This window comes from Excalfactoria chinensis, chromosome 2, assembly GCF_039878825.1.
Source record: "Excalfactoria chinensis isolate bCotChi1 chromosome 2, bCotChi1.hap2, whole genome shotgun sequence".
In the NCBI taxonomy this organism is placed as follows: Eukaryota; Metazoa; Chordata; class Aves; order Galliformes; family Phasianidae; genus Excalfactoria; species Excalfactoria chinensis.
The window spans coordinates 1,437,156-1,463,770 of NC_092826.1; the positions used below are offsets into that span (position 1 = coordinate 1,437,156).

General features: G+C 44.8%; 2 protein-coding genes across 8 annotated transcripts in view; both read left to right on the forward strand.

Moving 5' to 3' along the window:
- On the forward strand, positions 1–26,607 carry TOP1MT (DNA topoisomerase I mitochondrial). 6 transcript variants are annotated; one of them, XM_072328176.1, is made up of 21 exons: positions 1–170; positions 1,206–1,316; positions 1,544–1,634; positions 1,735–1,799; positions 1,906–1,999; positions 3,780–3,838; positions 5,845–5,917; positions 6,049–6,920; positions 8,994–9,109; positions 10,193–10,314; positions 10,934–11,056; positions 11,539–11,726; positions 12,242–12,386; positions 13,280–13,423; positions 13,630–13,815; positions 14,114–14,182; positions 14,706–14,820; positions 15,250–15,377; positions 16,136–16,230; positions 16,889–17,038; positions 17,477–26,607. In XM_072328176.1, exons 2-21 carry the CDS (start codon positions 1,273–1,275, stop codon positions 17,577–17,579), a joined length of 2,982 nt encoding a protein of 993 aa, XP_072184277.1. In that variant the 5' UTR covers positions 1–170; positions 1,206–1,272; the 3' UTR covers positions 17,580–26,607. The 6 variants fall into 6 exon arrangements, with proteins under 6 accessions (XP_072184277.1, XP_072184278.1, XP_072184279.1 ...); XM_072328177.1 differs by having other exon boundaries at positions 1,909–1,999; XM_072328178.1 differs by lacking the exon at positions 17,477–26,607 and having other exon boundaries at positions 16,889–17,042.
- Positions 17,563–26,615, forward strand: part of LOC140247957 (lymphocyte antigen 6E-like) — a 15,860-nt gene continuing 6,807 nt past the window's right edge. For both annotated transcript variants that reach the window (XR_011902789.1, XM_072328183.1), the window contains exon 1: positions 17,563–17,614. The gene's annotated coding sequence lies outside the window, so the exon portion shown is untranslated. The remainder of the gene's footprint in view (positions 17,615–26,615) is intronic.

Sequence of the window (26,615 nt, forward strand, 5' to 3'; positions counted from 1 at the left end):
TCAGTAGTTTCACCTGTATTAATAGGGCTGGAGGGAGAGCAGCACGGGTGAATGCTTCAGGGTGAAAGTTATGGCCAGCAGTGTCTATGAGGCTTCAAGTTCTGCACCCAGTGCTTGGGTTTAAATGCTTCTCTGAATTCAATCATGGGTCTCTGATGGGTAAGAAGCAGGTGAGAAAGGCTGTGTTTTAGACTTCTAATTGTCTGATAGCAGGTGTAAAATCCCCTGGAAGAGAAAGGGTTGCATAATGTTGGTTGTTTTTATTGTTATTATTATTTTCCAAAGCAATACAAAGTGCTGTTAAAAGCATTCTGGCTAAGGTTTATCTTTAAACTTATTTTGGGAGCTGAAAACTTCATTTCCCAGGGTGCATTTTGGGTTGGGAGCCTCCAATCAAGACCAAGAGAGTCTTAAAATAAACTGACTTCAAGGGGGTTGTTTTCTTTTGGGGAGTGGTTGGGTCGGTGTTGAGGCTTTCTCCAGCTTGAGTGGTTTTAAGTGTGTTACTCTGTGCTGGTTGAAGATAGTCCTACCAGCAGCTATAAGCTCTCACAGCTCTACAGGGGTTGGTAAAAAAGAAGAAGTCTTCAAAGAGTTTCCTATTTCTTAAAGAGTTTTTAGGGTGTCTTGTGGTTCTTTACAGCTAGCCCTTCAATCCTTGGGAAATTCACTTCCTTTTCTTGATGGTGAGGGCCTTTGTGGTTGAGGATCACCTTAATGATGCTTAAATCAGAGCTTTCTTTCTTGAATTTTTTTAGACCTTTGATTTTTAATGGGGAAACAGTAATTTTTAGGGGGACTTTGGCTGCTTCAGCAGTGGAAAGGAGGGGAGATGATTGTTGATAGTTGGTGTCCTAACTGTAAAGTCAAATGCCTAACTGTGCCCTTGCATATTTACTTTATTTTATTAAATTTTATCTGTAATCATCTTTTAGGCATATTCAGTGCTGTGGATAACTTGTGTTGTACCTTCTGGGTGCAAATCCAGCCCAACACGCAATCCATATCTACTTCTATGAAGCTGTTAGTGTTCTTTGGGGATTTATTTAGGGACAGAGTGGTGAAAATGAACTACTAACATTTTAGAAGCTGAGTTTAATTGCTGCTTGATGCTCCATTTGGGTCCTTCTGGAAGCTGAACACTCAGTAGGGTTTCCCCTGAGAGCATTGCTGGGTTGTTGTCCCTCATCTCCATCTTGTTGCAGTGTACATCCTTGGGAATGCTGTCCTAACTCTGCTTCCTATCCTGAAGAGCCAGCCATCAATGAAGCCATGGGAGTCTCAAAGACCAAGAAGACAAAGGACAGCAGCAGTCGGTGGGCATCTTGGTGGGGTTTGGGGCTTTATGTTTTTGCAGCTAGTTCTAGTGGGCGTCTCATCCCTATAGTGATCTACTGGTAAACCCTCCCAGTTGCCCTTTTTGGGAGTGCCTTTTCTGGTAAGGTTATGCAGTGTAGCTGTATGTCATGGCTTACAAGGTGTAACAAACAAGGTGTTTGCAGAGAGGTTGGCCTCTATGGGATAAATTTGCTATCATCCTCAGAAAGCAAAAGAGCAAGTTGAAGAAGGAGCAGGAGATGCCGAGGACAACTCGGGTGAAGGAACAACCAGAAGAAAGATCATGCATGGGGCAGGTACCTGACAGCCCTTCCTATAGTTGAGCATTGGAGATTATTCTTGTGCGTGCCTTGGTGTTTCATTAACTACTCTCTCTTCCTTTCTCCTGGTGTGTAGACTGCTGTGCTGAAAGGGAAGAAGAAAGTCAAAGAGAAACCACTGCAGGAGAACACCATCAGTAGGTAACTCCTTAGCTGGATGGGAGGGTTGAAGGCATCTGTGGGGAGGGGGTGGGAGCTATGAGGCTTTGCCTATTCCATGTTGGAATGTCTTCTCTTTCTGTCCAAGAAGCTCTCTAAGGCATGAGGTTGCACAAGAGAAAGATCTCAGCTCAAGCTGGAAGAATGGGATTCAAGAGAAGGAGGCAGCTGCATCCGTATTGGTATGTGGTGGTCTCTGAGCTGAAGGATTCAGAAACACTCTTAGTTTACTTTCAAGGGAGGTGTGGGGATAGTGTCCTGTAGCTTGGTGTGAGCCCACAGAAAGGATCCTTTGAGCAACTTCAATTAAAGAACTGAAACTTGTGTGCTCTACTAGTAGATGAGGGCAACGCTGAGGTGCATCCAGTGTATTTCGAGTTGGATCAAGAGTGTGAGCTGGCCCTAATGGGAAGCACCAGTGACGACTCACCCAAGCATGAGACTGGGATAGGTCTCATCCCAACAGCATTCCTTTGAGTTATTTGGTCTTCACTAATAGTCTCCCCTATTCTATGATTCTATGACTTGTTGCTGTTCTTGGGATAATGCTAGGAATTGTGTATCCAGGGTAATTTCCTGTATAATCTTGCAGGGGTAGTAATCCATGTTAATGTATCGCACTTGGGTGGGGGCAGGTGGAGCTCCATCTTCATGCAGACCTCAGGAGATGCTGCATTACTTTATATTGGCATCCAGGGCTGGTGATAAATCCATGGAGGTTTTCCCCATAGCAGAGCCTTTGGTGGGTTTTTTGTTGCTTCAGGGATACTTGGCATTTCCTTTTACCCTCCCATGATGAGTCTTCATCTTTCTTGCAAATGGTGTTGAAAATGTTGACCTTTCCCAATTGGAAATGCACTGCAGCCTTGAAATCTAAAAGCATCATGGTTGATGTCCTGTTATTACCACCATTCTCAATAGCATTTGCATGCAGGATTTCTGTGGAAAAGCCTGGCTCCTGAATTGACCACCTAATTTCTGATGGTGGCTGGATGATTGTGAATCTGAGAGCAGGCGTATTCCCAGAGAACAGAAGTGCATATTGCCACAACCAACCTATAATTAACTCAGCTTTTTTAACCCCCCCCCCCCTTAATGAGTTAACCCAGCTGCTTCTCATGAGCAGCTTTCAAGAAAAAAAAGAATCTGTGTGTGGTTTTGGCCTCCCTTGAAAGCTTTTGGAAAGAGAAACTCAGGGAGTCAGAATTTCTTAACGAGATCCCCAGTGCTTGGCAAGCACGGAGAGAAGCTGGCATGGGTTTCAGGGCAGTGCATCGTTAGACATAGCCCTGTATGCTGGTTGGCAGCTTTTGGGGCTCTGAGACCAACCTGAGCTCATTTGCTTCCAGATCCTGTCCTCATTTTTTTTCCTGTGGTTTTCCTTTTTTTTTTTTCCTGCACTTCCTACCCTGCTGCTCCCTCTTGTATTTCCCACCTATGGCTTTGCCCCTTGCTTTTCTTTCTCCTTTGCCATCTGCTACAATGGCTATTTAATCTTGTAAGGAATAAGCTGGCCTGAATGCACATAAGCTGTGATTAGAAGCATCTTTTTTGGAGTGCTCCCATCCTTCTGGCATCCTGTCCCAGTGTTGCCAGTAACAGCAGTATATCTGATAAGCATGTGGATAAGGCAGGTGATGGTTCTTTTTAATGTCTGTGCTCTACAGAACACCTTTTTAGCATTGAAGTTAAGATATGGGTTTCCAAACCTAATAAAACCTCAAAGTTGTCTCTGTGCTTGGAAAGATCAGGCTAATTTATGCCCACTGTTTTGGGTTTAAGGTTTCTAGATGAGGTGGCTGAGGAAGAAGGTAATATTGTGGGATGCAGGGACTGTGACCTGGGTGGCTGCTGTCACAGGAGCTGGGTGATTGCTTGGGGGGCAATGCTGCTCTTGGGATATCCATTTAAACTCTGTCATATTGAACCCCTCCCTGCATCAATGCTGTTAATCCCTTCCAGGAGGAAACTGATTCTATTCTCCGTCAAGGGTCATCAATGGAACTGAAGGACTCCTCTAGGTAAATCAGGCTGTTTTCTTGATTTTTATTTTTCTGCACAGAGAAATGGAAACTTATCCTTTATCTCCTTTATCATTGAGACCACCCCACTATTCATGCCTTTATGGGTCTTGGATGTGTATTGGTGCCTCTGGTGGCCCCCAGAGATGGCCAGAAAATAATGCAAGTACAATTTGAGTGTGTATCCTGGCCTTTGGATGGATGTGGGAGGCTGCAGGTCTGATATGACCTCTCGAAGCATAGAAGGTTGCTCAAGTCAGCAAAACACAATTGCTTGGCTGCACATACCTACATAAATATGGAGGTAGGTGGTGAGGAAACATTAAGGGGGACAAGCAGTCTCACAGTGCCTGAGAAAAGGGTGTTTCTATCCCTGTCCTTGTGCTAGATCTGGGTGGAGATAGGAACCTGCATTCATAATGCTGGCCTTCAGCAGGCTAATCCTCTCCACCTTGTAGAGGCAGGGGCTTTCATGTCCAGTGAGAAGCCTCTAATAAGACCTGGGGAAGGATCTCCTCTGAAAAGACTGCAGGACTTTACCTTCTGAGTCACAAATCAATCTCATTAGGAGCCGGTTGAAGTGCGTTTTGCTGAGCTATTTGCACTAATGAGTTCAGTGAAAATTGTGCAATACTCCAAAAATGCATCCGGACTGGGCCATCTCCCTGATGTTATTTCCCTGGAGCTGCTTTGGGATTTGGGCTGTGGGAAAGCAAGCTTTTTCTCAAGGCATTTGACTGCAAAGCCATACTTTAACTTGGCTGAAGGCCTTGCCTCTTCCACTTAGGTTCTTGAGTTTGATATGTCAGGGAGCCATGAGGTGATGCTGGTGAAGAATGCTGACTCTGCGTAGGGGTCTGAAAACAGGGTGGGAAGATCCCATCCAATGGCTTGCTGTGATGAAGTGTTGATGCCAGCAACTAGGGCTTGCTCTGAATAAGCAGAATTATTCCTCCCTGATGCAAAATAGGCTGTTAGTGCTGATCTCCAAGCTGTTGTTTTTCAGGGGCATTTGCTCCTCCATCCTGAGCAACTTTGAAGGCTTTCTGGAGCCCTGGATTGCTTCAGGGTCTTGCAGCCCAGTAACTGAGCACTGATCTCATAGAAATTAGTGGAGCATCTGCCTTTCTTTTGTTGAAATGGATCTCGCCTGTTGGATGCTCTGACATTCTTTATACAGGAAAGCTGGTTCTTTATGGTATTGGCACATACCACAGGGCTTCCAAAAATTCACCTGATGTCTTTGTTGACTCAAATGTTGCTGCTTTCCCCATCTGTGTTGCTGCTGGTTGGAGATCATGGATCTGGATGCTCCTTACCATCCTGCAGCCTATTGTGATTAAGGAGTTGTGTATGTCCTGATCACACTAATACTCTGTTCCCCTTGCTGGGAGGGATGTTAGGGTGTCTTTCTGTAAATCCTCACAGTCACGGAAGGACCTGTCTTGCCTAAAGGCTACCACTTCCTCCAGTGTTTCTATGATGTTCAAATGCCATCTCCATGTCCTACTTTAGTCATCAAACCCTGTCCCATTCACTAGGCAGGGGTGTTCTTTGTTCTTGGAGATATCCATGCCCTTGGGAGCCTATTTCATGCCCACCACTCTGGTGAAGATCTTAACCTCCTGTTGACCATCTTCCTTAGGGTTACAGTTCTATGCCGTTTCTTTGGGTTCTGTCACTGTTACCAGAGAGCAGATCTCAGCACTGTCCCTCTGGGAAGTTGTAAGCTGCTATAAGGCCTCCCTTAGCCTTCTCTGCTCTGGGCTGAACAAACACAGTGATGTTTGGCTGCTCCTCTTATGGTTTGCCCTTCAGATCCATCCCCATCTTCGTGGTCTTCCATTGGGACACTTTTTAATAGCTTTACGTCCTTCCTATTGTGCCTAAAATATTGGTTCTTGGCAACCTGCTCTTGCTTGTGCAGGGCTTGATCTAGATGGACACAGAGGTCCATTCCAACCTCATCCATTCTTCTATGAGAAGAGGCTGTGTGTCTCTTACAGGTCAAAGAGTAAAGCCCGGAGAGAGGGACCTGCAGTGGGACAGAAACTCTCAAAGACAGAGGACAAAGTTAGGGTAGGAAAGCTGTGGGATGACCATAGTTCCCCAAACCCAATCTTGCATGGTATGTTCCTCCTCTGTGTATGTTTGCTTTGTCTCCTTTCCCAGTATCAACTTGTTTTCCCCCTGTTTTTTGCTTCCTGCAGCTCCTCAAGTCCAGTAGAGGTGATGATGGCGTGGCTGCATTCCTCTCTGGAGAGCCTGGGGCTTCAGGGTTGGCTGTGAAGGTCACTGCATTGAGGGAGGGTGTGAAGAAGGAGCTAGATCCCCATGTCCCAAAGCAGAAAGAGGATGCCAAAAATCTGAAAAGAAAAAAAGAAACAGAGAAGAAGAAGGAAGAGCCGAAGAAGCAGAGGGAGAATTCGTTGAGAAAAGGAGAGAGCAAAAGGGATACGTTAGAGGAAAGCCTTGGGAGCGCGATGGAGGGCATCAGGGAGGAAAATGGTGCTGGTGAGCATGAGAATTGTGAAGTCAGACAGGGTAAAGCTAAGGAAGGGAGCAGCAGCACACAGGAAAGAGCTGATGAGAGGGAAAAGCAGAAGGAGGGGAGAGGGGAGAAGCGCAAGAAGGTTAAAACGGAGGGAGAGGAGAAGCAGGGGAGGAAGAAACTCAAGAAGGAGAAAAAGGTGGAAGAGAAGCAAAAGCTGGCAAGGTTGGGTGAGGAATTAGAAGTGGGAGATATAGGAAAGGAAGATGAAGGTGGAAAAGGACTGAAGGAGGAGGAGGTGGATGAACAAGGAGAAGATAAAGCATGTGGGCAGATTCAGAGCATGGAGATTGAGGAAAAGGAAGTGGGGAAAGGAGATGTGTTGGAGAAAAAGCAGAAAACCAAGGAGAAAAAGCCAAAAGAGAAAGAGAAGGGGAAGAAAGATAAAGAGAAGAGCAAAGAGGAAGAGACCCCAAAGAAAACCCAGAAAAGAAAATCCAAGGATGATGGTGTGGAGAATGACCCTAAAAAGGTTAAAAAGGAGGAAAAAGAGAAAGAAAAGAAAGAAGAAACAGAAAACAAGTGGAAATGGTAAACATCCTGCATGTGTTTGGCCTCTGGGAAGGTATAACTTGGATGTAATGAGGCTTTTAGTTTTATTTTCCTAGGATAAAAACGAAACTTCTATTTTATTTATTTATTTTTTTAAATTAATATTTTTATTTACTTCTTGGCTGTACTTTCTTAAGTCCTGAACTTAATGCTTTGGGCTGGAGGAAGGGTGTGAAAGAGGTGGTCGTGACTACAAAACAGTATTCATATAATATTCTTACGATATATACTACTGTAAGAATACATATTCCTCCTGAACTGGCTTTGCTGATGTCCAAACAAGCAAGAGAGTGCTCATAGCTGGTGAAAGGAGATGACCCACAAACCCCTTTGCAGTCTACCACAAACCCCTGAGCTTGGGCTATATGGAGCTGCTGGATGTTATCCCAGACAAGGATGCTTATGGGTATCACCCACATCATACAGTCATAGAACGACTTTGATTGGAAAGGATGTCTTAAGATCATTTAGTTCCAGCAACCCCAGACCTTAGGAAATGATTTTGCAGAGCACAGTGTGTTTTAAAAATACATTAAAAAACCCAATAACATCTGTTTCTTAAAAAGCAGTGCTGCTACATAGTATAACACACAACTTAAGCATCATTGCCTCGGGATGTACATACACAACTACATTTCCCATAAGGCTCCACTGCTCCAACACGTGGGGGAAGTGCCACAACCCTGACCAACAACTTGTTCTTTCTTCTCATGGCAATGCTTTGGGCAGCGCCAATGCGCCCCAGTGGGTAAGAGGGGTGCTGGGTCATGATGTTGGGGGTGACCGGTTCTGTGAGCTGTGGGTGGTATGTATCGGTGTTTGGCCACATCCCTGTTTGGCCGAGGGGTCCCTCGATCCCGATTCATCCCCACTGCCCTCTGTGCAGGGTCAGGAGGCTGCTGTAGGTGAGTGCAGGGGTTGCTTTGCTTGGCAGTAGGGTTGCATGGATTTGGGGGGGGGGGGGGGGGAGAGGTGGAGGTATTACAGCGCTTTCCAAATCACTGCTTGCCTCTCAGAGGTGCTTTCAGACACGTTTTCTGCAGCCTGTTGATTTAATGTCTGCATATATTTATATTTTCCTAAACACCTTTCTTTAAAGAGTATTTTTTTTCCCCCGTATATTTTAATTTTGCTTTTTGATGCAATCTTATCCAGATTTTGATGCAGCCTCCTCTTGCTGGGAGGAGGCAGCTATGAAACACTTCCGGGGTAATGCCGAGCAATACGACTCCGTTCTTAATCTTTGTTTCATGTTTTTCTTTTTGCTTGCTTGTTTCCAGTGGTAAAATTTTGCTATTCTTTTTTTTCCTGCTGTTTCCATTTTCACAGAGATATTGGGGGTTCTATGTGTACAGAGCCAGGGGGGTGCACATCTCCTGCTTGTCTCCATGCGTTGCTTGCCAATTCTTCCTCTTTACTCAAACCCCAGTTATCTTTTTTTTAATATTCTGTTTAAAATATGTATAAATATGTTTGTTTTTTTAGGGTTGTTTTTTTTAAGTCTAATTTTCATCCTTGTTTTACAGCTGCAACTCGCAGTCGGTTTAAGGTCCTGTTTGTCATGCAGGGGGAGGGAGGGGGGAGGAGGAGTGTGGTGCGTGAAGATCCTATTTGCATTAAGGTCATACCAGAAGCAGAATGGAGTGGTGGGATGACCACGATCCCATTTGTATTTGTGCCTTTTAATGGACAGGATTAGGGAGGGTGTGTATTTTAACCCTTGCGTTTTTGGTGCAAAATGAGGGTCTTTTGTGGCTCAGGGTGGCATCTTGTTGGCTGCCCTCAGGGGTTTGGTTAATGGTTCTGTCCTTTTGCTCTCCCTCCCTCAGTTCCTTTGCATCCCACTAAACGTGTCTCATTGGGTCATTATTTTCTGCCTCCTCCAGGATGTTTTTCCCTTGGTTTGATCATCGCTTTCCACGTTTGGAAGAATGGGGGAACTGAGGCAGTGTCTGGAGGGATGGATTTTTCACTTAAATGTTGTGGCAGTGCTCAGGAGAAGGTTCCAAACACTGAGATAGGGATGGTCTCATCTGTGTGCTTCTATCCCAGGTGGGAAGAGGAGAAGACAAATGATGGGGTGAAGTGGAAACAGCTGGAGCACAAAGGACCCTACTTTGTCCCTCTCTATGAGCCTCTGCCTGATGATGTGCAATTTTATTATGATGGTAGGTTCACCTTGGGAGGGGGCACGTGGTGTTGCCTTCTGCATGTCCAAGGAGCTGGTGTCTTCCCTATATAAGAGGAGATATGTTGCAGAGCACAATACCTCTTTGGAGCAAACCTCATCTGAGATTTGCTCCTCTGCTTACAGCCTTTGTTTTTATTTGGCTGTGGGATTTTACAGGACTGGACCCTGAGTATCTCAGAGTGATGCAGTGCATCTCAATGCTAATACCTTAAGATCATATCTAACTGTGCAGAGGTGGACATGGGTGGGATGATTGCAGGCTTCTACTGTCCTTTTTGGGTTTATTCTGTGTTTGTTGAACTCTCTCCCCATCCTCATCTTCAGCCCTGAATCCTCCCATCTGAGTTGAAGCAAGAGTTGTAGAATCATTAAGGCTAGAAAAGACTTCTATGGTCATCAAGTCGGTCAACCTGTTACCAATTCATCTCACTAACCATGTCCCTCAGTGCCCCATCTCCATGTTCCTTGAACACGTCCAGGAGCAGTGATTCTACCACTAGCCTGGGTGATCCCTTCCAACTAAAGGATAGTTAATTTGGGAGGAGATTGATCCTGTGGAACTGCCACATTGATTGTTTCATCTTGTGGGAAATGACTTGATGTGAAACTTCTACAAGTGTGTGCCTCCGGTGGCGCAGCGGTAGAATTCCCGTTTGCAACACCAGGGGGCCCGGGTTCGAATTCCCCCCTGTGGAGCAGGGGGTAGAAGTGCCGCTCTGCTACACAGAGGGCTCGAATCCCGGGAGTTGGACTCGATGATCTCTAAGGTCCCTTCCAACTCGCACGATACTATGATACTATGATACTATGATACTATGATACTATGATACTATGAAGTGGTATCTTGGCTATTCAGCACATACCTGGAACTGATCATGGTTGGGGAAGCAAACCTTTCTATGTTGTCCTGTTAAGCCAGGAGACTGGGATTAAGGGATGTTGATAAGTTGAGGGATGTGCTGGGCACTTTGCTGAACGTGATGACCAACCAAGCAGCCTCTTAAGACTGCTGGATTGAGATGTCCCCATAACCAACACTAATACTTATCTCCCTTTCTAGGTAAACCCCTAAAACTGAGCCTTGCCACAGAGGAAATTGCCACTTTCTATGCAAAAATGCTTGATCACGAGTACACGACGAAAGAGGTCTTCCAAAACAACTTTTTTAATGACTGGAGGAAGGTACCTTGCATATTGTGACTTCCTTGCTGTCAATCCTCTGTGTTAAATCCCAGTATTAAGACTCAGGCTGTGGGTTTCCTTTGGGGTGTTCATCCCTCTCAAAGATTAACCTCTTGGTCCTGCAGCACCGTGGCTAATTCCTTATGCATAAATGAGATGCTTACTAGTGTATATCCCACACTCCAGTGCCACTTCTGTAGACTGTGCCATCTGTGTGTGGTTGCTCTTGGAGCTGCTTCTTACTCTGTAGAAGAGCTTTGAATTTGCTTCACCCCAAAGCCGGTTGCATTTTGCTTCTCTGTGAGTCTGGAGCAGCCTGGCCACTTGCTGTGGTACAGCTTTATCTACCCTTGGGTGGATGTGGCTAAAGTATCAAGGTTGGCTGCATCCCTCTGCCTTTTTTTGATGAACTAGCGTGAGGATCTTTATTGCCTTTTCTCCAGAGGTGAAACATAGTCAAAAAGCACTACAGAGTTGTTTTTTTGCTACCTAGATTTATTATTTTATGGCTGGAAAAGACCACTAAGAACATCTAGTTTGATTGCTAACCCATCACTACCATTCCTACCTACACCATGTCCCTCTGTGTCATCCTCAGCTCTCTTCATTTCTTCCACAGGAGATGACACCTCAGGAACAGGAGATAATCAAGCAGTTGGACAAGTGTGACTTTAGGGAGATTCATAAGTACTTTGTGGACAAAAATGAGGCACGGAAAGCACTCTCCAAAGAGGAGAAGCAGGTGAGAACTGTTTCCTATGATACCTGGAACTGACTGATATGCTTTAGGAGCAGCTTGGGTTATTCTAGTTCTTTCTTGCCTCCCATCCTGGTGAGTTATGGCCTTACCTGGGACCTCTTTGGTATTTGAACCACATCTGTCACATCCTTCTACATTAAGTTTTTATGCAAAAATAGTGCACGTTTCCTGGCTTTGAAAGGTACCAGTCATCCTCAGTCCATGGTTTGAGGTTCTGCTCTGTCCAGAAGATGGTGGACCTTTGCTTCACTAGCATGATATGCTGGGACTGCATTGCCATGTGGGCTTGCAAGGTGCATGAGGATAATGTGTATGAAGAAAACTTGGACCTTTGATCGATCTTTCTCTAACCTTTTGAACTGTCTTTACTACCTTGTTTCCACTAGGGAAAAAAACAGTGAGCCAAGTATATAAGTCATAGGGTTTTAGCTGTGTCTTATGGGGTGGCATGGTGCTTGTTTCAGAAACTGAAGGAGGAGGCAGATAAGATCCAGGAGGAGTATGGATACTGTATCCTTGATGGGCACAGGGAGAAGATAGGCAACTTCAAAACTGAGCCTCCAGGGCTGTTCCGTGGACGTGGTGACCACCCCAAAATGGGCATGCTGAAGAAGAGGATTATGCCAGAAGATGTGATCATCAACTGTAGCAAGTGAGTTGCAGAGATGAGCTTCTTAGAGGAAATGTGCTGCTTAGCCCATCCCCAAGTGGAAATATCATAGTATCATAGTATCATAGTATTGTGCGAGTTGGAAGGGACCTTAGAGATCATCGAGTCCAACTCCCGGGATTCGAGCCCTCTGTGTAGCAGAGCGGCACTTCTACCCCCTGCTCCACAGGGGGGATTCGAACCCGGGCCCCCTGGTGTTGCAGACGGGAATTCTACCGCTGCGCCACCGGGGCACACAAAATATGTAAGTTAGTTCTCCTGTTATCCCTTGCATCCAAAGGGTAAAGATGGATAGCACTGTGGAGTAATTTTGAGCAGGCTGTTTTCTGCAAGTAGTGATGCAATTCATTGGTTATCCTTAGCTTGCTGTGAAGGAATGATTGGGGGTGCCAACCAGTTTCTTCTCCTTTGTGGTTTCTCAAATCATAGAACCATGTTGGAAAACAACTCTAATATAATCTGGTCCCATAATGGTTATGTCCTTGTTCTATCCACAGGGACTCTAAGATCCCTGAGCCACCAGTGGGGCATAAATGGAAGGAAGTGCGCTTTGACAACACAGTCACCTGGCTGGCCTCGTGGACTGAAAACATCCAGAACTCTTTAAAGTACATCATGCTGAACCCCAGTTCCAAGCTGAAGGTCAGTGAGATGCTGCTCTTTGTGAAGAGCTCTATAGCCATTCCTCTCTTTCCAGAAAGAAAGGTCATAGAGGAAAAAATATGTTGCATGTCAATAAAAACATACTTTATAAGAAAAAGGAAGAAAACCAGATTAGTTGGGATGCCCTTGGTTGTGATATGGGGGAGGGGAAGGACAGAAGTGTTTATGTTGAGCATTAAGTCTGTTTTTTTAGGGACAGATTGCTACTTGTAGAGCTGTCCCTGTGCCGTGCTGCTCACGTGCATCATGGTAAGGCTGCAGAGAGCTGGGCTTGCACTGAGAAGATCCACGGGGAGTTAGAGTCTGTGGGGTTTAGTTCATTTGTGTTAGCAAACGGAGGACAGGAGGAGGTGGGATGGCCATCTGTAGTACTGTGGGAGGGAGGAGGGAAATGAACAGGGGAGAGAAAGGTGATTTAAAGCTATTTCCATTCTTCAAAGCAAATAAGGAAAGTGCATGCAAGTTGGGCGCAGCCAAGTACACGCACTGTGTATCAGTCCACACTAATGGTGTGTGAAAATCGGTGGCTGCAACTGTGCACTGTTGTTAACAGTTGACTCCTTGCTTGTCTTAATGCTGGCCACAAGCTGGCAGAAGATGCATCCAGACAATTAGCAACTCAGATTTTGTGAGGATCCTGGGCCCAGTGCAGCCAGCAGAGGGCACCGAAGCCCCAGTTGAGTTGTTTCTGCTTGGTACTTTTTCTTTCTTTTCTTGTATTTCATGGATCGTTTTTATTTTCCCCCTCAAGAAGACACTGCATTTTGAGTATTTAGACCCTGGAAAAGTTGTGTTCCCAAAGCAGTCTGGCTGGACGGGATGGAAGTAAGATGGGGGACACTGAGTGACAATGCATTGGCCTCTCTTTCTAGGGGGAAAAGGACTGGCAGAAGTTCGAGGTAGCTCGGAGACTAAAGGATGTTGTCCACAAAATCCGTGCTCAGTATCAGGCTGACTGGAAGTCCAAGGAGGTGAAGAAGCGACAGAGAGCAGTGGCTCTCTACTTCATTGATAAGGTACCTGTGGCCTCACCTTGGCCCTTTGCTTCTCTGCTACTTTTGAGGCTGGCATTAGTTTACTTGATCCACTTCAGACCATGACTTTTTGTTGTCTGATGGACATTACGAGCTCCACATCTTGTGTCCATGTCCACTTTTCCTTTAGAAGAAGAATTCTGGTGGGCTGGAGTGGCTGATTTATGGTTTTCTGTATTTCCTTCCAGCTGGCCCTGAGAGCTGGTAATGAGAAAGAAGAAGGGGAGACTGCGGATACAGTTGGCTGCTGCTCTCTACGTGTGGAGCACATCAAGCTGCACTCTAAGCTGGATGGGCAGGAGCATGTGGTGGAGTTTGACTTCCTTGGGAAAGACTCTATCCGCTATTACAATAAAGTATCAGTGGAAAAGCCAGTAAGTATGGTGGAGATGGACATTGTGACCAGCGTGGCAATGTGACACAAGGTTGACTGGGGGATGATGGAATGCTACTGGTAGGGATTGATGGAGAAAACAGTTTGTGACACTAATGTTGTCTTGAGGTCCCAATGGAAGTCCTTGAAGTTCAGTCAGTGGTGTGGTAGGATGTATATTCTGCAAATCTAAATCAGTGTGTTGCTGGATGGGAAGGCAGATGGAGATGGGGGGAAATGTCTGGGATCAATTTACTCCCTTTCCTTGACCAGGGCCATCCTTTCTTCCTCCTCTATAGGTGTTCAAGAACCTGCAGCTGTTCATGAAGAACAAAGACCCGGGTGATGACCTCTTTGATCGGCTCTCCGTAAGTTTTTGTGTCTCTACTTTTGAACCTCTTGTTGAACCATAAAATTTCAGCATCTCAATCATGATTCTATTTCGTTTCCCATTCTTTCCCCACTGGTGATATCTCTTATTTCCCGAATGCAGGCCTGACTGTCTGCATGCACCCATACCTAATGCATGGCCCTGTTAAGTAGGTAGTTACAGGCCTTTAGTATCTTCTTGTCTGGTTGTAGCCCCATGTGTTCTGTAGAACAAAGATATCAGATGCAATTTATGTGAGAGATACTTGATGTGAGATATGGCTTTTTTTGGATATATGTGGGCAGAAGTTACTGAATTTCAGAGGTTCTGTGAATTTCAGTGATGTTTCTCCTAGTCTTCACTAGGAATTGAGCCAACATGTAAATACGCGAGATATAGCTGATCTGTTTAATTGGTTTAAGCAGAAAATGGTCTGAAAAAATGGTTTATTGTTTTGACATCTGCTTGTTCTTTCTTTCTTTTTCTTCCCCTCTCCATGTTGTCCTTCACTCGCCCTCCAGACTGCCGTCTTGAACAAACACCTTCAGAAGCTGATGAATGGTTTGACTGCCAAGGTGTTCAGGACCTACAATGCTTCTATCACCTTGCAGGAGCAGCTTAAGGCCCTCACTAACCGTTAGTTCTTAATCATGTTTGTGGTGACACCTGCTGTGTTATAGGGGCAGTGGGCTCAGATGTCCATCCATTGCCTTGGTGACCCCATTGTCCCTTCTTCCTTGGCTGCTCATGCGTCATGTTGTAGAGTGGCGTGTAGCTTATGGGTATATGCATGAGGTTGGGAGCCATATCAAATCACCTGCTCAGTGGTAGTCTGACAGCCATGATGGGAGTAGATTTTCCCTTTCTTTGTATTATTGGTTGGTTGTGTTATTTCTGTCCTGCCTTCAAGTGATGAGATGTGATCACTTGGTTGTAGAAACTGGTAAAGGACCACCATTATTGCTCTCTTATGGCAAAGGCCAACAACTTGATGTTCTGGTCTGTTCTTTGCCTTTCCCAATGCCCAGAAAGGAAACAAACTGTGATACTGCAATTAATTTCCAGCTGATGACAATGTTGCTGGGAAGCTTCTCTCCTACAACCGAGCAAACCGAGCTGTGGCCATCCTGTGCAACCATCAGAAGTCTACACCAAAAACTTTTGAGAAGTCAATGCAAAATCTGCAAACCAAGGTGAGGCCGACCAAACTCAGAGTCCTCAGATTTGCTCCCACCTCACTGATCAATCTTGAATGGGGAAAAAGAAGGATGAGAAATGCGATGCTTGAACATTGAGCAAGCATGGCAAGGAATTTTGTGGCATTGAGCAAAGCGGTTTAGTGGACATTGATGGTGATGGGTTGATAGTTGGACTGGGTGATCTTTTATGATCTTAATGGTTCTACGAAGGAATGAGTCAGAAATAGCAGCTTTCCTTAATTAGTGCAGAGATACCAGCTCTCTACGGGGATAGGGATGGGACAAGCAGATGTGGCTTGAATATGTTTGGGATTTTTTTTTTAATCATTTGTTGTCTTAGGACCATGGAAATAAGTTGTACAATTTGGTGGTTTGCAGGAGAGAGAATCAGCTGAACTTTTAATGGGTCTGCTATGGAAATGCTACAAACTATGGCTTTGTAGTTGTCCTCAGCTCTTTCGTTCACAGTCTGTCAGTGAGCTTGGGCCTTTGTGACTGTGGCTTGATGATGACATGAGCCAGACAGCTTTGGTTAGTTTCATAAGACAAATAAGAACTTCAGGTGTTTCTGACATTAGTAACGTGAGGTTTTGAAGATGCTAAGAAATGTTTGAGCCCTAGTGATGTGTCTCAGGGCTGTTTCTGGGGGCTGCAGTGGGACTGATGAGAAATTAAGGAGCAATTTGTTGTGGTAAGGGTAGCTGAAATCTCTGTGGAAGGACGTGAGCTTGCAATCACTCTATTTACTTCAGATTGATGCCAAGAAGGAACAGCTAGAAAAGGCCCAGAAAGAGCTGGAAGAAGCTGAAGATGAGTTTAAAGACAAAAAAGATGCCAAAGCAGAAGCGTGAGTAATTCTTTTCACTTCTTGGTAGTGGAGGGATATATATGTGTCCAGGATCTGTGGGTGGGAATGTTTTGGTCCAATATCCTACATGCAGCTAATGGGTTATCCTACAAATGCCATGGTGCATAGGGTGCCTAACTTGGGGTTGAAGTGAGTGTACACGGACTGGTTCTGATATGTGCTTTCTTGTGGACTGTGGCATATCTAATCTCTGCTGCAGTCATAGTGTGGGTCTTGTCTGAATTTACTCCTCCTCCTGGAGCCCAAGTGTAGCTGTCTGAGATAGCAGCCAGATTCCATGTTCAAACACTCCTTGCCCAACGTTTGTACAAGGATGTTTAAACAAGAAATCAATCTGGTTTCTCTAGTAATTATTCTGTGAGTGGGCATGGTGGTGATGGTTGGACTTGATGACCTTGAAGGTTTTTTCCAACCTTAATGGATTCTATTTTTCTCTGATAGGCTGGTACAAAATCTTCCACTTTGCCATTCTAGAGCTATTTCTAGATTCAGTGGGTGTAGAGATCACTGAGATGAAGCTTGTTGCCTTCCTATCACTTTCCTAAGCGGCATCAAAACAGGAGAACTGCTCTGTATTTCACTTCTGCTGCTTTTCCCCTTTAACCTGCTCTCTGTGTTGCTCTTCCCCTACCCTCAGCAATGTGCAAAAGAAAAAGAAGCTGTTGGAACGTCTGAAGGAGCAGCTGGCCAATCTAAGTGTCCAGGCCACAGACAAGGAGGAGAACAAACAGATAGCTCTGGGCACATCCAAGCTGAATTACCTGGACCCCAGGATTAGCATAGCCTGGTAAGCTTTGAGCATGCTCTGGGGCAGATGTGTTTTTAGAGATTGCCTTTTGGGGAGCAAGCACATGCTTGAGCCTCTGGGGGAAAAACTGTATCTGGGCAGAGAAACCTGTCCAAGCTTTGGAGTTGATCACAGTATCATAAAGGTTGGGAAAAACCAAGAAGATCACCTAGTCCAACCATCAATAGAGGCAAGCCATCAAAGAAGTCCAAAACTGTAACTTCCCTTGCTTACAAGCACTGATTGCAAGGCAAGATGACGCTTCTTGCTGTAAAACCAGAACTTGCACATCTATCAACAGAGGCAAGGTGCAAAAGTGATTTCCTCTGGGGTCTTAAGGAGATTACACAAGTGAACATGGAGAACTATGGTAGGAGCCAATTGGGATGGGTAGTGTATCCCTTGGGATGTCTCTCTATTGCATTGTGGTCTCCACAGGTGTAAGAAGTTTGGTGTGCCCATTGAGAAGATCTTCAACAAGACACAGAGGGAGAAGTTTGCCTGGGCAATTGACATGACTGATGAGGACTTTGAGTTCTGAGGAAGCACCTTTCCTGTTAGCCTCATACCCATCTGGTGCTGTTTAATAACCCTTTTATATGCTGCTGAGGTTATTCCAGAGGTGGGATGGTTGTCTAACACAAGTTTGTAGGTGTTTCATGCTGGGTTTTTCTATTAAATAAATAGAAACCAAGTGTTAAAAGCAAATGCTACGGACTTGTGGCACTCATTTTGAGTGCAACTTAAATTTGAACTTTTAATTCCTCTCTAGAGCTGTCAGTTGCTGTGGATATCTTCTTCCTTCCTCCTTGTCAAGAATCTTGGAAGAAGATTGAGAGCCTTAACTGTGCCAATAAATAAGATTACACAGTTAATCCCATCTCCTTGTGGAGAAGTGCTGTGCTTCTTAGATACTCTGAATTATCCTGATGCGGAAACATGAGGCAATGATGTGCTGAAATAAGTGTAATATAGTGTGAGACCTGGGCTTGTGTCAGGGAGATGCACTGGAGTAAAGGGAAGAATCTCAGGGTATTTTGTGCCACTTCATTCTTGGGATTTGGTGAAACTGCAGCTGCACAAATATAATCAAAAAAGAAACATTTGGGAAGGAAGCCAATATCACTGAAGGAGCAGCTGCATCCTTAAGAAGGAGGAATGGGAAAGGGGGTCATAAAGTGAGTTTAATGGTGGAATGCTGAAAATAATAAGTGTTACATACTCCGTTCCACCCCTGTGTGATCAAACCTTGGTCTGTGAGAGGAGATCTCGCGTTGGTCCAGAAATAAGCTCTCCAGTCACTGACTTCACATTGGGAAAGGGCAGTGCTGGCTTTGAGGCTATGGTGGGATGCAGATGTACTGGGGAGTGGTTAGCCATCAGCAGTCTGCATCTTTCCAATGGACATGGAGGAGGCAAAAACCAATTGTATACAGTGCTGGTGCTTATTCAGTTGGCTGCTTTTCAGAGAAAGGAAAAAAGGTGATATTTGCATGTACAGTTAGCCTAGTTGTCAATGAACCTCAAGTGTAAGCAAGCTATTGCATCAATAGCAAAACCTTTTAACACAGTGCTGATGTTGAGGCTGCTGTGGTTGGTGGGTGTGTTTACAGCCACTTGTTCTCGTGTTTGAACTGCTATTTCAGTTGGAAGCTATTACAAATGGAAGTGATTTTTCTGAATGTGTGATTGGAAGCCAGGGGTTTTTTTGCAGCTCAAACTGGATTTGGTTCAGCTGAGAGCTGATGCTTCAGCTTTGTGCTTGGGCTCTGTAATGGGTGTGTATGTGCTCAGTTGCCTGCAGAAACTGATACGAAATCTTTTGCCTTCAAGCAAAGAACCTCTTTGCAGATCTCAAACCATTTTGTTCCAGAAGGCCTCTAGGTCTCAGGGTATGTATGAGGAGAAATGTATGTGCAAACCCAATGCAGTCTTATCTTGTGTCTATACTTGTGTGGGTTTATGTGTATAATAGTGTTCCATGATTTAGCTGAGATGTAACAGTACTGTCTCTCCAAGCCATGGGAGCTTATACAGAGCTTAAGTGAGGCAACTGAATTCTAAAACAGAGATCTGAATGGTCCAGTTATCAGTGAAGCTGTTAAGCATGCACCCCCTATGTTGAATTTGTACTTGCAAGCGTGAGACCCAGTTTGGATCCAATGCGCTGAGATACTTACCTACTACAAATATTTCCTTGCTTTAGAAAGAGTGTTTTTGTTGTTTTTTTTTAATTATTATTATTAAAGATTTATTGAAAGCTTGTTTCATACCAACTAAGAGGGTACCTCCAGAGGAACCCCTGTGAGGTGGGGGGGATACTCTTATCTATTGCAGAATAAAAGAACAGGATGCAAATGGATAAGCACAGTGAATGTTTCACACAAGGAGCTGTTTTAATAAGAGCAGCTGCATGTGGGCCATATGTAGTACTGAAGGGCTTCTTGACCATGCTCAGATGCTCTGGAAATCAAGACTACTGTGAAGAGCTGCCAGTGTCAGCCAAACAGTTACTGGTTGTTATGTAGGTGCTTAAATAAAGCATCTGCATTTTTTTTCCCCAGGAGGGTGTTAACCTGTGTTTATATGTATGGCTTGACCAGTTCTGTCAAAAAAACCTGTTGGGGAAGAAAAAAAAGATGGGAGATTCAATAGAGCAAAAGCAAGGTGGGGAAGTCATGCGTTTGGCTAAGTATCTGAGTTGATACATGGTTGAGCAGTGCAATACCTTGGAACTAGCTGAGCATTAAGGAGAGAAGGTGACAAGTCTGAGGAGTGTAGTCTTCTCCTGTGGCCATAATCAAGCAGATTGGAGACTGGGGAAGGTGGGTTTCATAGAGTAAGAATAGGGGGAGTAAGAGCAATGCTTCTCCTGCTAGGTAGGGGATGTAACTTCATAGAATTACATAGTGTCCCACATTAGATGGGACCTACAAGGATTGTTGAATCCAACCCCTGGATCGATGTAGGACCACACCTGGTCTGGGGTCACTATGGGCTATTTGAACCTATTCCATGTCCACCAACTTCTGCTGAATAGTCTTTTCTTAACATGAAGCCTGGCTCTCCATTGATGCAGATCAGTGCTGTTCCCTTGGGCAGTTGGAGGCTCTAACGGGGATGATTTTTTTTTGGGGTAGTCCTATGTAGAGCCAAGCATTGGACTTGATGACCATTATGCATCCCTTCAACTGGTTCTAGCTGCTGCTTATCAGCAACCTTCCCACATAGTGCTTTCTCCTGGGCATGAGTCAACCTCTTGAGGCACAGCCAACCTATTAGTGATGCTTATTGACAAAAGGCACGTGTCAGCCTTTCATTTCCTGGAGCTGCTTCTTGCTTTCTTGCTGGGGTTGGCAGCACTGTAGGTAGTGTTGGGTAGAGGAGGGACCTGCTATGTGACTTGAGAAAAGCAGCCATAGAATTGAGTTGGAAGGGGCCTTTAAAGGCCATCTAACCCAGTTCTTCTGCAAAGAATAGGGACACACACAGTTAAATCAGGCTGCTCAGAGCTCTCTCCAGCCTGACCTTGAATGTCTTCAGTGACCAGGTCTCTATCAAAAGCTGCTCTTTTCATCTTCTTAATGACATGGCCTTGGCTCACCTGCAGGCTCTTCAAAGAGACAACCTTTGGGCTGATCCATCCTAATCGGTGCAGAGAAGGAAGTGGGTGTTATAAGAGCTTCTTAGCAAGGAGTGTTTTCTGTTGGGCTGCTTCTTACGTTCTGTCTGCTCCCTGGTGAGCCATCAGATTAAGGAGGAAGCAAAACAGCTGTAGGCTGGCAGGCGGGTGAGAGGTGGGAAAACCCCTGCAGGGATATGAGGAAAAGAAATATGGAGGGTTGCCAGAGGGTTCTTCTCTCTCCCCCACCTTCTTCTCGTGTGGCCTGATGCTGCAAAACTGGAGGAGGGGAAAAAAAAATGGGAGAAATGTAACAGTAAATTTGAAGGGGAATATTTTTGTTAGTGTGATAGGAAACTATTTAAGCAAGACCATCGCTGCTGGGCTTCAAACTTTCTTTCTCAGAATGCAGTAAGTTGAATAACTTCTTTTCCAGCCCCCTTTAGGAGGAGGAAATCACAGCTGTGGTTTGGCATCAATAAAATACATGCTTCGGGAGCTCTGTGTGTGGACACAGTTGTACTCTGTGTCCATCAACTGTTGGCCATGTTCAGATAGCTGTAAAATAAGCTCTGCCAGGACAGGCGTTAGCCCTTGTCATGTAAATGCGGTACTGCTGGTGCCAAGGTGAGCGGCTGCAAAGGAAGGTGAATGATTAACCTACAAGAAACTGAATCTCTGTGACAAAACGAAGGGCAGCCTAATGAGAGGAAGAGGGAGGGCTGCCAAGGCAAGGATAGAACTCTAGGATATCAAGTTTGTGCGGTGGGAGGGAGAGCTTGTGGCACAGTGCCCAGCTTTGGGAGGAGGGGGATAGCTGCCCATCACTAGCATCCCACAGGGAGTGAGTAGATGACATGCTGGCTGGTTTGTCCTATGGCTTCTTTTTAGAAATAATTGCCACATTCTTGGCCAGTCAAGCACATGCATTATTTAAAAGAACAACACAGGCTCAGGAATATCTCAGTCTAACTGTGTCCGTCTCAAGTGCTGAGAACAGCTTCTCCAGATCTTAATCCTTATCTGCTACAAGATGGGGCATGAAGAATTCCAATAAATTGCTTAATTGCAATTCTTAATCCATACCTGGATTAGGCTGCAATTACAAGTGATCAGTTTGCCTCGGAAATAAGCCTTTAAATAACTGCAAGGTGGGTCATAAATTCATTCTGCTGCCATGAACCTGAGAAGAGCATGATGTGTTATCTCTGCAAACCAAGGTGGCTTTTAGCTAGCCTGTAGTGCATCAGGCTTGCAAAGGAGGGATGGGGAGGTGAGTAGCTATCATTTTAGGAAAAAAACAAAGAAAAAAAGTTGTGTTTCAAGCTTGGTGGATTGTATACAACTCCCCTTTCTCTTGCATGCAGGGCATTTGCTTACTGAGGTGGGTCAGGTGAGGAGTTCTCTAATTCCTTCCCAGAAGTCGCCTCTATGTGAATGAGCTCTTTGTTTTATATAGGTGTTCTCTGTAAGTTCTTCTATGTTTCTTAAGCTGGACTCTTGAACCTCTCAAGGCTTAGAGGGAGAGTTGGGTGGGAATTATTGCAACCGGTTTTAGGTAGGGCTTACATTCAATTCTTGGAAGCTTCCTTTCAGGCAGAAAGAGTCTCTGTAATTCATTCTTGGTGCTGCAAAACCCTGCTTATATCAGAGGAAGAATGTGAGAGGGTTAAATCTCTACTGCTCCCTCTTCCTGTGCATTTCTGGACCTGAAAGGGTGGATTCTGTCCAAGTAGGAGGCCAAGAGTCCCATAGGATTTCCCACTCAGTCTCCCTGTGAAAGCAAATCTTGTCTATTGCCCTTCCAGAGGTAAGACTTGAAGGTAGGGGTGAGAAGTGAAGAAGGACCTGTAGGTTCAGCCTCATTTCCTAGCTTCTCCTAACCCAGGCACATGATGAAATTCTATTATTCTTTTGTTTTGTACCCATCTTTTCTCCCTCTTTCACTGATATCCTATTTTGGACAGATGCAGCTTCACTTCTCGTCCAGCTTTCTATAGTGCCTTTCTATATGCTGGAAAAGAAAAAACAAAACAAACTGGATATTTAATACTATAAATAAAACCAAATTGCTCATGCTATCTTTTCCCCTCATTAGATTCTAAGACAAGAGGGTTTGGTATACCCTAGCACCTTAATTTGGTGCTGCTATTGCTGGTTATGGGCCATAAGCTTTGGAATGAGTTTGTGAGACCTCAGGATTTATGTTTCTAAAGGTTTGCTCAGACTGAGTTTGTCTTGACCTGCCTGAAGCTTTGTTTCACTTGGCTGAGCTGTAAGAGCAATTTTTCTAATTGACCAGGTGGCTTTGGCTAATTTGTTCTGCTTTTATGTTGCTTTGCATGATGCAACTGTAGGCTTTTATAGATAGCAGTAACAATCCATTATTCTGTATACGGTGAGGTATTTATGGCACAGGCACAATGATATAATGTAGAGAAAAGCAGGTCTGGTATAACAGCAGGGATCTGGGCAAGTGGGGATAAGAAAAGAGACTGGCACTGGAGGCTTTTGGTTAATAATGGCTCATCACTGGCCAGCTGTAGAAATGCAGACCTGGAGATTGTGGCATCATTAAGGTTGGAAAAGACCACTAAGATCATCAAATCTAAAAGTTGACCCATCGTCGCCATACCCAACACTAAACCATATCCTTAAATGCCAAATCTGCCCTTTTCTTCACAGCCTCCAGGGATGCTGACTCCACCACCTCCCTGGGCAGCCTGTTTCAATGCATTATCACTCTTCTAGGGAATAATGTTTTCCTAATATCTAACCTGAATCTCCCCTGGAACAACTTAAGGCTCTTAACTCTCATCCTAGATCTAACGAGGCATCCAGGATGAGATGTCCCTTCCTGGTCATGGAAACTGCAGTTCTTGTCAGTGTCAGCAGGTTCATTTTCTGAACTGAATGGTGATGCCCTAGGAAATTGGGTTCCTGTTGAATAACCCATGCAAGTTTCTTAGCCCATTCTTGTCTCCTAGTTCCTTCAGATGTTTTACTTATCTGTCTTCTGAACAGGTGGTGATCAAACATGGACAGACCAGTTTTGAACCTGACTCGATCCTTCTTTTTGCTTAATCTTCTACTTTCTCATGCAATAGGGCTCTGTGAAATAAAAAGAGAATAAATAACACCTGTCTTGGAAATGTCTGTTGATAGCTGACTCACAGCAGGGCTGAGGTTTTGCAAGCAGCACGGTCTGGTTGCTCTTGCAATTAGAGAGAGCTAAACAAATGGGAATGAGTAGGAGGAGGATATGATCCTGGTCAGCACAACCCTAGAGCAAAGTGTGTCTCCTACTGCTTCAGCCAGGCAGAAATTTCTGAAGGTGCATAGAAAGGCATCTAGAAAATCATTACTTTATACATCCAGTGGTATTTTACCATCTATACTCAGAAAGTTGGGACATCACGGGGACTGCATATTAGCAAATGAAAGCTCTTGGGTCTGTTCCTGGCCCTGAGGTTGGCTGCTACCCATCTGTATCCCTCTAGACTAAAGTGGCTGAGTCCAAAATACCAGTTGGAGAGTGTATCTAATTTGTGGTAAGTTCTGCTCCCTGTCCAGGAGTTGTCAGAGATGGTTTTAGTTGTTCAGGCAAAAGCTTTGCTCATAATTAAACATCATGGACAACTGTCCCCATGCTGTAGGACAGCCCTTGAAACTATGACTGAACTCTTCATGTTAGATATAGTTGCTTCTGTGACGGCCCTTCTTCAGTGTGGTTCTAGCCTCAAGGAAGCTGGAAGAAGCTGGAAGGTTGGTGACCTCCTCTGTAGCACAACTGGATCCCCCTATTACAAGTAAATTAGGTAATATGGTGCTGGGAAGCCCCTGGGGCACCATTTTCCCTCCTTGAGCCAAAGGGCAGGTTCTCCAAAGGATTTCAACACCTCCGTGTTATCTGGCCCCCAGGCTGCCCATGCTGTGTTGTCGAACCTGAATATCTCTGTGCTGTGGTGGGACTCCCATAGTGAGCACCCAGGTACCTTTGGAGCACTCAGGAAAAGTGTGAGCATGTGGGAGATGGGGTCAGAGTCAAGGCATCAAAGTCCTTCAGCAATGTGGAATATGAGGAGTTTAAGCCCGTGTTGATTGTCAGCAAGCCCTGTAGATTCAATAATACATTTTCTTAATCATATTGAAAAATAACACAATTACTTTTCACTTCTTCCTCAAAAATAAGAGTCAAGTCAGGTTAAAGCAAACTCCTTCCTGGCCTATGTCCTTTGGCTGCAGGACACTCAGCCTTGGCTGCCCATACTGATTTCCAGATCCTCACAAAGAGTCATGCTGCAGGAGGACACTATGTTGTGAATCACACTGAGCAATCCTTGTTCTCTGCAGTGGGTCTAGCTCTTTGGTTGCTCCCTTGTGACATCGAGGAGGACTGACACACCTCATCCAGCATCCACAATGGCAGGCAGTCCGTGTGCTTGGCAGAACTTCATCTGTTGGGCAAGCGATGTGGTTTACCCTCTCCACACCCAGAAGCTGTATGTCTATTGTTGGGGAATGATGAATGTTCATGGGGTTATCAGGGCTGACTTCACCAACCTGTTAATCCTGCCTCATGTCAGCAGTATGGATAGCCCCGGTGGTTTGAAGTCAATGTCAGAAACCTCAAAAATATCTGAAAATTACTACTCCCAACACCAGTACACCCCCTTGCCATTTTTTTTTTCTATCAAAAAGGATGATACCATGGGTTTTGGTGTCCCTCTGAACTTCCTCTGGCCATGCCTTCACAGTGATGAGCGATGAGTAGTCACATCAGGTGCTTTAAATGTGCAAGATGCCCATGACCTCTGCTTCAGGGCTGATCTGTCCAGGGCCTAAAATTCACATCCTTTCTCCATCTTCTTCTACATGTTCTCTTAGTCTCTGCCTATTCTTCTTCTGCAGCTCCATCTCCTAAACCCCAGGTTGTGTACAGGTCCGTTCTCTTTCTTCAATCCCGTTTTCTTTCCTCAGCCAAATCTTGCAAGGTGGAGGAGTTGAGCAGACCAAGCTGCTTTAATCTGGCGGAGGATCTGTTCCTGCTTTGTCCTCTCTGCTCTTTGGTGGCTAGGTCTATGATGATTCATGGAGGCGTCTGCAGATTACCTGTACCAGTTTTCCTGGTAGCTCTTTCCTTAGAAGCACAAGTGTGATAGGCAGTCAAACAGAGGCTCCAGAAGGTCTTAAATTATCAGCTCCAGCTCCACCCCAAAAAACATACAGAGAAGTCATACAGGCTGGGAACCTTACACTTGAATGCTATCTAGCAGGACTTTGCATTGGATGGTCTGTGTAGAAGGGGCATAAATGTGTTTTTACCCTTTGCTCAGGCGTAGTAAAGCTAGATACCAACTCCCAATGTGCCAGCTCCTGTGTTTGAACACCAAAGCCATTGTTCTCTTGCTGCAGCTGCTCTCAAAAGTAGGACGTGGAGCATTTAGGACTTTATAGGTAACCAGCAGCTTTTATAGTCTACAGGAAATTATAAAATGTTTCCTGTTTATAATTGTCAACCATGAATACAGATCTAGATCCACCCTGACTGTAGACATAAGGGAGTTCTTCAGGTCTAACCCTGGAAAGGCACTTAGCAGACATCCACACAATGAAGCCATTAATTTGTGCTACTTACTGCCATATTGCTTCGAGTAGATGCCTTTGCTGAACTATCTGGCCGTAGATGTGATGTAGTAATGGTACACTGATAGTACTACTAGCCTGACCATAGAGACATTAAAGCATTAGAAGCAATAAATGGGATGAATTGCTCCCATGGTGCTTTCACTCATCTTCAGACCCATCAGACCAGCCTGAAGGCAATGCTGAGGTGAGAAAAAAAAACAACGTGCATTCCTATCCTGTCAAATAATACATGATCCCTGCCCATCTTTTAAAATTGTTGTCTTCATCATCACTCAGTCTAAACACAGGCAAGATATATATCCTGTC